At 43.3% G+C, this 11781-nt stretch overlaps 1 protein-coding gene across 4 annotated transcripts; it reads right to left on the reverse strand.

Moving 5' to 3' along the window:
- Nucleotides 1-1133: 1133 nt before the first annotated feature.
- On the reverse strand, nt 1134-11138 carry LOC114791002 (glycerol kinase). 4 transcript variants are annotated; one of them, XM_028981473.1, is made up of 21 exons: nt 10937-11138; nt 10429-10502; nt 9838-9944; nt 9583-9660; nt 9184-9263; nt 8863-9000; nt 7888-7997; nt 7617-7683; nt 7283-7300; nt 5443-5478; nt 5283-5350; nt 5151-5193; nt 4994-5074; nt 4821-4899; nt 4006-4102; nt 3746-3830; nt 3512-3632; nt 2669-2812; nt 2434-2538; nt 2238-2324; nt 1134-2163 (listed from the first exon to the last, which is right to left on the reverse strand). In XM_028981473.1, exons 1-21 carry the CDS (start codon nt 11027-11029, stop codon nt 2153-2155), a joined length of 1722 nt encoding a protein of 573 aa, XP_028837306.1. In that variant the 5' UTR covers nt 11030-11138; the 3' UTR covers nt 1134-2152. The 4 variants fall into 4 exon arrangements, with proteins under 4 accessions (XP_028837306.1, XP_028837307.1, XP_028837308.1 ...); XM_028981474.1 differs by having other exon boundaries at nt 2434-2520; nt 10937-11137; XM_028981475.1 differs by lacking the exon at nt 7283-7300.
- Nucleotides 11139-11781: the final 643 nt, after the last annotated feature.

The raw sequence follows: 11781 nt of genomic DNA on the forward strand, positions 1-11781 counted from the left end.
TATATATATATATATATATATATATAAAAATGGTATCTCAGGATACCATTTAACCCTTCAGAGATCCAGTAATATCCTTTGGTAATGGGATTTATACTAAGATTTTTTCCATTTTAAATATGTCAGTCCTTTAGAACTACATCAACTACATGAATAATTTTGGGAGTTTTTAAGGCCAGTATGGTCACGAAGATCCAAACTGTTTCGTATTACAGGGAGCAAGAAACTACCAAAATTATTTGATAATAAAACGTATTTGATGATGATTATTATTAGAAGTTAAACACTTACCATCAATCCAACATCACTATTGATACACATTAAACATTTCATTAGGAAGGCACCCTTCATAAAGAAAAAGTGTACAATTCTGCTGCATGCCTTGAAAAGGAGAAAGTTGGGCTATCTGGTAAACAATGGTAAAAATGTGAAATTAAAACCTACTACTTATGAAATTAAAACAGAATGTCTTCTTTTATGTTAAGGTACATTTGTAATCAAAAAGTGATTTTTTTTTTTTTTGTCATTAGGACCAAATTTTGGTCAATTTTAACAAGAGAACTGAGACCACAATAATGAAGTTTGAATAATCTCATTGAAATTGATCTCATTTTCACATTCAACAGAACCAAGATGGCTTGAAGACAAACTGAATGGCACATACTAAGAGTGAAAGTCTAAAGCACTAAAAACAGCTAAACAAGTACTGATGTCTTCTGTACAGTTGTAATTTGAGCACTGCACTGTATTCATGTTCGAAGTCTATTGCAACTGTAAATGGTGTTGGATTATCGTTTCAGTGAATGTTGCTGAGAAAAGGCCTAATGTTTTAATAAAATTTTAATCCTGCACCGGACCTACTCAGGGTCGCGAGTGCCGGAGCCCACCTCGTGACGCTGGGCACAGGGCGGGGTGCCAGCCCACCTCGGGGTGCGCACACACTCACACCCACAGACAATTCGGAACATACACACTCCACACACACAAGGTCATGAGGTTCATGAGCCTATAAATGTCATGTTGCACTACAGGTTCCAAAAGAATGAATACAACTTGAAAAAGGTTAGATCTTTATTTTGAATCAGATTAGTCAGTAAATAGTACATAAAAAACCCACTACACAGGAAAAAAAAAAAAAACAGTAGTCTTCCACAGCCTCCTGGTCAAAAATCTGTACCGGTCTGGCCAAAGTCATGCCTTCACAAGGCTGCACTTTACATTTAAACACATACGCGGACTTCATGAACCGGCAGACAACACGAAATGCCTTATACGCAGGACAACTGAGCACGTTTGGCTCCAATTCCCCTCTTAGTAGAGTGCTGAGGGAAGTTAAGGGGCGTGTTACGTTCTCTGTGACAACCAAGATGAGGAAAGCAGCAGGCCGCATGTGCTTTGTCCTCACTTGTCCTTCCAGACCGAGGTAATCCGAGGTGAACTCGGATTAGCACCCAACTTCTATTGCTTAAAAGAAGGTTCATTTACAAATCTCTTTAAAACCATCCCATCCTAATGGTAAAAACAACAGTGAAACGAGGTCCAGTGCAACGGGTTCACCAGCCACATGTGGCTTAGGGCCGATTTACAAATGGAAATATGACAACACATCGGCCCAATTTTTTAGGACGAAAATTGTACCTCCTCAAGTGTCTCCATACATTGCACAGTGGTTGTTCATTTTCCCGACTTTATATATTAATACATACAGATTTCATACGTTACAAAAATACTATCGAAGAAATAAAAATATTTGATCCACAGAATTGTATTTTTACACATTTTATATCAACCGGAAAAGTAATATTTCAAGGACGATTTCCCATGGTTTTAATAACTTATGAAAATGACAATGGCACAAGAAACATGTCAACTACGGTCATGCAGATGTAAGTGGTACCCGTTGTAGGTAGTTCAAAAATACAGAGCAGGGAGTCCAGATCCGACCAGATGATGTCTCCAGAGGGACTTTACCACCACACTCATCCTCGGTTTTGCTTGTTCCATGTGTCCTCAGAATTTGGACTATCCGTGGTGACACTGGTGGTCTGGAATGCATTTAGGAAAGGAGCCTGGTAGCACCGAATGGGTTAAGGTGCTGATAACCTGGCACCCTTCTCAGTGGACGGACAACGCATTCCTGCTATTTAAACATCTACTTGAGCCCTGAGAGGAAAAATGACACATGGTGAGCAATATATACTGCCACAGCCTACTCGCCTTTTTTAACAGACACCAACCTGCAATGTATTTTGCTCCAATTAACATAAACATGCTGCCAAGAATGTAAAAGCCCAGCGGCACACTGCAGAAGATGCTGGGTTCCTCTGCAGGTCGTCCAGAATGTGGATCCAGTCAATGTAGAACAGGGATAAAAGGCCATGTCACACATGTCAAGAGTCCTTTAATGTGACATGTAAAAAAACCAATACTGACCACTCCCATTGGACAGTGGCTCAGTCGTCTCCCAGTTCATGGACTTCTGCACTGCTTTCTTCCAGCGAGCGTAGCGAAATTCGCTCTCTGCGAGACAACGGCAACCTCAAGCCAATGCGCGCAGTACAAAATGGCCATTACAACAACAAAAACCAGTATTAAAATTATAAATGCATTTCTATTCGCGCTCAAATCAAATGTAAGAAAATGTAAAGCGTGGCCAAACTGGCTGCACCTTCGGGGTTGATCTGTGGATCGAACTTCTCTGACGTGACTTCGGTGAGGTCCTCTGGGCTCAGGCTCCAGACGCTGACGCCCTCGGCAGCGCCGGCCGCCATGGCCGCCCCCAGGGCCGTGGTCTCCGGCATGGAGGGTTTCACTGCATCAACAATAAAACGTCCTCACAATGGGACAATGTGGTGCACTTGGAGTATTAACCCATAACAATTATTCATCTTCAGAGATTATTATTCAGGGTTAAAGGTTGAAATGTAAGGTTCATCCCTAATATCAACTCAACATTTTTGCTTTCGCTCCCATTTTCATGAGCTGGACTCAAAGGTCTGAAACATTTTCTACATACACAAAAGACCTGTTAAAAAAAAAAAAAAAGCACACGGTGCAGCCATGACAGGCGCCCGGGGAGCAGTGTGTGGGGACGGTGCTTTGCTCAGTGACAACTCAGTGGCACCTTGGCGGATTGGGATTCGAACCGGCAACCTTCTGATTACAGGGCCACTTCCTTAACCGCTAGGTCACCACTGCTTGAGGCAACTTTTGAGGTTGCGTGCAGCTGGCATGCCAACTTCAGGAAAGTCTGCCAGAGGTGTTGCCCGTGAAATGAATGCAGACACACAGCAATTTTTTAAAATAATGTCATGGGAACACCGATTCACATGTTGCCAAATGAATGCATCAGATAATCTTTCACGCAGGGACTTATTGAGTTAAAAGTTAAAGATAAAGCGGCATGAAGATTATTCCAGATATTATTCCAGAGTGAAGAAAATGGACAACCAAAATAAGCCTGAGTGTAAAAAAAAACAAAGAACACACACACACACACACACACACTTACCCACTGGAATGCAGAGTATATCGGCCTGGAGCTGCATCAGTAGCCGGTTGGAGGTCATCCCCCCATCCACCTGCAGCTGACTGAGAGGAATTCCACTGTCTTGATTCATAGCATCCATGAGCTGGACAAAAAAAAAACAAAAAAAAAAAAACCACTCAGTTTCAGACGGAACATCTCGCATTTTAAAAAGGCAATAAAGCACGACGTTCAACCGGATGAGAAACGGTTCCTTACCTCTCGAACCTGAAAACAAACTGCTTCTAATGCTGCAAAGGCCAGGTGGCTTCTGTTGGTGAACTGAGTCAAACCACAGATGATGCTGAGGTGGAACGGAGAACGTGGAGAAGAGACCAGTGAATAATTCAACTTTATCTGTCTGTAAACTATGATTTTGGGGTTATTAAAAATCAATCTGCCGTGGTTGAGGGGGGCTGGGTGCTCATGCCAGATCAAGCCAACCATCGAGCAGATGCGAGACCACCCCTCATACTCACCCTCGAGCGCTGGGCTCCCAATAAGGGGCGTAAAGCCCAGAGAACGCCGGAACAAAATAGCAGCCGTACGACGTGCCGACAGCAGCTGCCAGTTTTTCTGGAGAGGAGAGTTTCACGATCAGATGCTGCAAGGTGACAACCCGCACGAACACACTGGCCAGAAAAAGGTCATTATGAGCAATGACACGATCCTGTAAAAAGCAGCTGGTGGCAGGAGCCTAGAGGGTAAACCCCTCGCCTAGAAGCCAGGAGGCCCAGGATCAAACCCAACTTGCGTTATGTTACAATATAATTTATATTCAAAAACATACATTTGTAATTCTTGTTTACATTTGCATATTTGTAATACGCACAAGCACAAGCATTTCACTGCATATCATACCGTGTATGACTGTGTTCATGACTAATAAAAACTAGAATTTTAACCCTGAGCATCCCCGGGGGGAATATTGTCCCTGTCACTACGTTCTGGATAAGAGTGTCTGATAAATGGTTTTATTTTGAGTACTTTTGTGCATTCTGTGATTCGTTCTTGTGTATTTCCTCTCCTAACATGTCTGGATTGTTTTAAGTCATCATATTGCGCTCAAGTCACAATAAGATCTATTCATTTGAAAATATTTTCCTCTCAGAGGAACGGAGTTCAATTATTTTTGGAACCAAACTACAGTGAAGGATCCCAGCTGTCCTGCACCTGTCTTCACACCACCAGTTTCCTTGCACCAGACCTCAGCATGACGTCAAACGTGTCCCACACCCAGCCATCCAAACGTTGCAGTGCAGAGCGCATCTAGAACATCACGGAAATTGCGAACCTAGATCTGTGTCAGCGTGGATGATTCCAAGGTTGTCCTTCAGCCAGCGAACCACTGCCCCGGCTATGGCTACCGAGCCCTGGCGGGGAGCACCAACCACAGAGGGGGACTTAGTGGAGGCGGCAAACAAGAACCCAAGAGATCTATTTGAATATTTTCTTGTCGAATGGTACCTCCAACGCGTAGAATGCTGGTTTGTCTCGGCCCAGTTTGTATGCGACTGTTGTTAAAAGTCCGTGGTCTGACATTACAGGCTGCAAAATGTCACACGCAGACACACACTATAACATCTCTGTTATATAAATATTATCTCTGGTGAGATGAGTGTACCTTTGTTCCAGTGTTCCTTAGCAGGAAGCAGCCGGTTCCGTACCTGCAGGGGGTCAATGTCATCACATCTGTGTTCAACAAAGTATTTACAAGATACCGAAAGGGACCGTGATGTGCACAAATATTCCTTACGTGTTCTTGGCCTGTCCATCCTGGAAGCACATCTGTCCCACAAGAGCGGCCGACTGATCGCCCAGACACTGCAGAATCCACACAGTGGACACTTCATCTTTCTGCAAACACCCATCTTATAATATAATATAATATAAAAAAACTAAACCAAAAAACTTACCCCTGAAATGGGAATTCCAGTTAAAGATCCGGATTTCTGCAGGGAAGCCAAAGAGGGATGAATGTTGTTGTTTAAAATGATTAAAGCTCATGACAAGACAGCCATGCACAACTGAGATCAACAGACTGCAGCCTGTATTCAGAGCTTAAAGTCAACGTGTACGGACATGCAATGTAGGCAAATTAAATAGAAAACCTTTAAATGGCAGCAACGCTGAGTTTTTGGATGTTTTCTGAGAACCTCGAAAAGTTAACATGACCTGTTTGTTTCCAGGATTTGGAGGATTTAATAAAAAAATTAACCAAAAGGATCAAGTCTACTTCTCCAAATTAAAATCTTTTTCAGACGGATGTCCACAGTTACGGCGTGTCCACAAGTTCTACCAAAATGGACAAATAATAATTTTTTTTACCTCAAATTTCAACACACAATACCCCTAAAAATGCTGTTATTTAAAGAGTATTTACGTATGTATGTATGTATTGGCAATGCCACACGAAAAACAGCAGCTGAACAGAATAGAGAATTGTGTGAAGGATATTAAACAGTGGACATTCACAAACTTTCTTCTGCTTAATTCTGATAAGAAAGAGGTCCTCTTACTTGTACAAAAGTAAAAAGAGGTCATCGTACAGAAGTAAAGGATCTAGCAGTCCTTATTGATGCAGACCTCTCATTCGAGCCACATGTAGATAATATCACTAGTTGGATAGCATTCCTACACTTTCTCAAAATCGCAAAGCTAAGACACACTCTCCCGAGGGATCTCGAAGGAATACGTGCTCCCTGTGTCCCATGTGAAATGCTAGTGTAAAAGTTGAATATTCTGTGTGGAATGGCCAAACAGAGAAATAGTCAGGCAATCAGACTCAACCGAAATCAAATCTGACCCCACCCAACTAACATTTGTTACAAGTTACTGTCTTCAGGCCCGCTGCACTTTATCTAGTGACCCCTATATTTTTATAAAAACGTTGCCTCTGTTTATGGATGTGAGCGAGCAAAGTAAGAATTTCATTGAATGGTTCTAACGAGCATATGTTTCTACTGTATGTGTGTGTGTGTGTGTGTGTGTGTGTGTGTGTGTGTGTGTGTGTGTGTGTGTGTGTGTGTGACCATAAACTTCCTAAATCTTAAATTCAGTCAGGGTGCAGGACGCAGGATGCAGGCGTATTGTGTGCAGAATGTTTAGGTAAAAAATGGATAGAATACTTTCCAAGCTGGTAGCCAGTTTTTCTATTCTTCTTTGCCATTAAGCCAATAAATCAGAAAGTTTCTCCATTTACTGACGACTTGTCGCACAAGCTGCCAGAGAAGGATGTTTGAAGATGGATGAATATAAAAATTAAAATGATCATAACCCCCCAAAAAAAACATTCCCATGTAAAGGTTAGTTGTGAGAACTGATGACCAGAGGAGAGGCGTGATGTGCAATGATGGTGTAATTAATGAAATATTGGATTTCATCAAATTCCAGCAGGATTCTTTCCTGTGGGAGACCTGCAGCCTCTGTTCACAGTGAAGTCAAAAAAAGGTCAAAGCTCCCGCGCGTGGGTGAGGGAGGCGTAGAAGATAGCTGGGCGGGTGCAAAGCTTTCGGCGAAAGCGCCAGAACACCACAGTCACAGGGCACGCACACAGCCAGTGCATTTCCAACAGAACTTTCTTTTCCAGCAGAACAGGTTCTCGCTGTATTATTATTTTTTTTTTTTTTTCCGAGGCGGGGACGCTGTATTGGAAATGCACATTTCAGTGGTCTAGTGGCAATGAAACGTCCACAAGAAGGCTATTTTTTTGGTGACAAAGGTACAGTGCCATGGTAACAATAAAAACCTACTCACCAGACTAGAACATATTTTCTAGCAGTCAGCGCAGAAAGATGACAGGACAGAGAGAAAGTTTGTGACACAAACTGACACTGCACCGCATGTCCAGAGGGGAAAGAAACAGACGCTCTGCTGCACAGTAAGCAGCTAGATGCCATTTACAGTCCAGAATCAAATCTGGACAAATCAGAGTTCATTTCGCCCCCTGAGACGTGCCTGGTCATATGCATTTAAACAGGAAACACAGTAGGCTAACTGTTCACGTTGTTATTTAAAATGATTTCACCAAAAATGTCACCCTGTCCGCAAATGCACCTGATTTCAGGCAGCCAGGACAACAGCCGCTTACCATTAATCCGTAGATCTCTGAAGAGCTGCGGACACTGGGGAGGATCTCCATGGGGATATCGAAATACCTGCATGAAAAAAATATCATCGGGACAATAAGAAATTTGATTTTCCGTTCAAATATAAGAATGCCGTATGCGCTTGCAGCTCAGTTTTATATGTTACACAATGATTGCGACGGAAAAAAAAACTATGGGAGTGGCATGCCTCCCACTTTGGGAACAAACTTCTTTATAACAGATCTGTGTTGTGAGGGTGTGAGGGCTTCCTACTTGCATAGGTCTGGGTCCCAGGCCAGGGTGTGGATGTTGAAGAGCATGGTACGGCTGGCATTGGTGACATCAGTACAGTGGACTCCGCCCTTTTTCCCTCCGGTCAAGCACTGAACGAATGTGAGAACACTGGTTACTGATCACTACATTATATTAGATTATATTCAGCTGAACTCTTTTCCAGAGTAACTTTGCAGTCATCTGGTTCACATGTAAATGTAATACCCACTGAAAAAGTGCCGAACAATCACATCGGCTACCACTTCTGAAATTTTAAACTCCCTTAGTTTACTATAGTAAAATACCATTGAAACGTACTCACTTAGAGCTGGACCACATAATTGACCAATTTGATCACACTCTTCACACCTTGGATGATGTGGCACCAATTCAGAAGAATATAATCATAACAAAAGATGGTACAATCAAAATTGAACCTACCCAAATGCCCAAAAAAAGCTAAATATAAACCACAATGAAATGAGATCCTGTGTCAGTACCGGAAACCAATGGAGTTAGCCAAGACGGAATATCTCGACAGCAGCAAGAAGAATAGCCGACAGTTTAACACAATATCTATATTAACTAGTATTACTCACATTACCTGTACTTGCGAGTTATTTGCAAGTCTTTTCCATGCGTGCGGTGAACCCGATATCCCGCACACCGTGACCAGAGGATTAATGACATATTGAAGGCTTGTTTCATTTGTTTTCAAAAAATAAATGTAGGAACATACTTTCCCCTCCTCACTAGGCTATTCCTAACCTTAATTTAGGAAAATGCAATTTTTTAAAACCCTTTTTAAGGGTCCGCCGATACCCTGGTCACGCCCAGAGGCCAATAACTCCCTCCTCTCTAGCATCTGCTAGTGACTGCTGTCACTACAATAACCCTCAGCTAGTCTGCCTGAGGTTCCGCAAGTGAACTGTTCCTCATATCGTAAAATTTAGAGGACCACACGCTCGACCATACCCAGATGATCCAGGAGTCCACTGTCCCAAACATGGCTCTGTGGGACAGAACAGCCTTGTGGACTTCTGGTACGTTGTCCATGAGCCAGCGCAGCTTCACCGCGCTGAAGTATGTGCTGATCGGGAGACCCGTCTTGTGCTACATCACAGGAAGACAAGAACAGATTTACTGCGGCCATTCATGGTATTGTGACAAAAAATTACAATAAAGGTCTTTTCTAATTGATTCCAAGCGCTGTTCTCAAGACCCAGAAATATCAGTACACTCTGCTGAGTGCCTTCCCATGTGCGCCAGGGCCATAACGTGCTACCACAAACTCACCTTCAGGTGGTTTTTGTTCCTGCCCGGTGTTTTGTTGATCAATCGCTCCACTGTTGACTGTGTCCTCAGATCCAGCCACACTGTAATAATTACTGCAGTTACCTATGACACTAATAAAAGTGCACCCTGAAACCAGGATCATTTTTGGTCATTTAAAGGGCGAAATGGTGTAACGTTTCCTTTCCTTTATGTAACCACACAACAGTCAACAAACGCATCAATATTTAATGCAGTCATTAAAACAAGTGTATTAATAAACCAAGAAAATGCAATGTTTTCCCAAGTCATAATCATCATACAGATTCTTTACCAAGACCAGAATTCAGTTATAACCATGTAACTAAATAAAGTTTTTTTTATGGGCCTTAAGAACAAACTCAGAAACTCTTAAGCACATACCGATGGCATTGTAGAGGGGCTCCCCTGTCTCCTTGTCCCAAACAAGGGTGGTCTCCCTCTGATTGGTTACACCAATGGCTGAAGGAAAGGAATCAGTTCAGCCTAATGAGTGCTTTGGTTGAACTACGTAAATATGACGACGTTCTACACTTTCTGAAAGAATTCACTGAATGATCGGCACTGATCATCAGGTCAGCAGCAGTTCTTTGTAAAAGAACCGATGACAGAGCTTCTCACTGTGGTCACTGATGATACCTTTGATATTGGAGATGTCGATGTTGAGTTGGGTCAGTTTCTCACAGGTCCGGTCCATACACTCGTACACAGACTGCAGGATCTCTTTCGGGTCCTCCTCTACCCAACTAAAGACAGACAGACAGTCAGTAAATGCATCAGAGTAAATTCAAATAAACGTAAAAGAAACTACTAGCTACGCACAATACAGGATCGGGACTTCCGGTATTTACGGCTGGGCTGGTATTTTCATTCAACTGTAACATGTACACCAAAGCTACCATAAGCCTGGGAGCCGCAGTACAGTACAGAAGAATGGCACACCATATTTATTAACAAAGCACTTGAAAAGCTGGAGCTGACCAAAGTACTGTACATTAGAATGAAAATTTTAATTTACAAGGGACAGGACTGACATGGACAAAAGGTTCTGTAAATAATAATAAATAATAAAATAAAAGGAGAACATGCAACAAGGGGGCGAATTAAGCAGAAAACGTTTAATACGACACAGTAAAAGAGTTATGAAAAGACTGCATAGGAACTTCGTACAAGGACCACCTCCCACTGGATTAAAAGACAGATTTAATCGGGATTTAAACTCATCCTTACCCTTCCTTCGGGAAACTCTGTTTGATCTCGACTTGATGGTGGCTGAGTAGCTCTGCAGTTTTAGCGTTGAACACCTACGTGGGTCAATGCAAAGATTCTTAGAATTATCTCCAAAAAGACGCGCACAGAAGCATTTCAGAGCGCGGATCCACGACGGGCGTGTTCAGCACCGCCTGTGCAGACAGCTCAGGCGGCTCCACGTGGGGATCACGCCCTATATTTGACCCCTGTCTGCGGCGCTGCTGAAGTCGATTATGTACTCTGTGACAGAATTCAGCCCAGAGACGGAATACGACGGACGGATGAATGAATGAACGAACGCCAGCCCGTGCTGACATGGATCTAATCGGATCAGACCTGGACACAGAGCCGGTCAGCGATCGGCGCGATGCCTCGCAGCTCCGTATCCAGCGCCAGTGTCAGTGGCCGAGGGCATCAAACTCAGAGAAACGCATGTAATAAAAGAAAAAGAGAGAACCGCTCCTCCGTTTCCTCGCGGCGGCCTCACCAAGAAACGCGTGGAGCTGGTGCCCTGGTCGACGGCGGCTACCAGCGGCCCCAGCACGATCCTCTCCGAGGACGCGGCCATCCCGCCGCGCATCGAGGACTTGACCTGAGACCGTCAGGAGCCGCGCCGCAGTGACTGGGCCGGCCCGGATTCCGGAGCGGGCGGCGCGGGATGATGACGTCACCAGGCTCCGCGGACCGGGTCCTGTCGATGCTTTTGAATGGACAACGTCGCAGGAAGCCGGTCAGCTCCATAACTTGATGACCGTAGCGCTGCGTTGGGATTTTGTTCTGTTAAAGGACCACTTGGTTTGATATAAAAATATTAATATTATTATTGTATTCATTTATATTTTTCTATAATGTGGGTCGTTCATGCATTTGTGATTGAGTGGTGTGTGTGTCCATGTTGTCTTGAGTTTTGTCCTGTGGGAGGAGGTGTTTGATTTAATGTGGCCTGCAGGTTTTGATTGTGAGCTGTGCCATGTTCGGTTGTTCTCTGGATTGGTTTGTTGCCCAGTTTGAGCTGCAAGTGTATTGCCGAAGTTGGTCTGGGCCACTTGTAAGATAACAGAGGAATTAATTATCATGCTGTATGTTTGCATTCCTTGGTGAGTGTTTATTTTCATGATGTGTATTTATAATTCTGATTTATGTGTATGGCTGTGTATGTTTCTGTGTATTTTAATGTAGTTTTCACGTTTCTGTAAAGAAACAAAGACTGGATGAGTTGAATTTGAATAAAGCAAAAGAAACTAAACATCTGTCGAGATTCACTTTGGGATCCAAGGGTTGCTGCAGTCCTATAAAATGGTGGCGGTGTAATTCCACCGAAAGGTGAGCTCA

This window comes from Denticeps clupeoides, chromosome 5, assembly GCF_900700375.1.
Source record: "Denticeps clupeoides chromosome 5, fDenClu1.1, whole genome shotgun sequence".
In the NCBI taxonomy this organism is placed as follows: domain Eukaryota; kingdom Metazoa; phylum Chordata; class Actinopteri; order Clupeiformes; family Denticipitidae; genus Denticeps; species Denticeps clupeoides.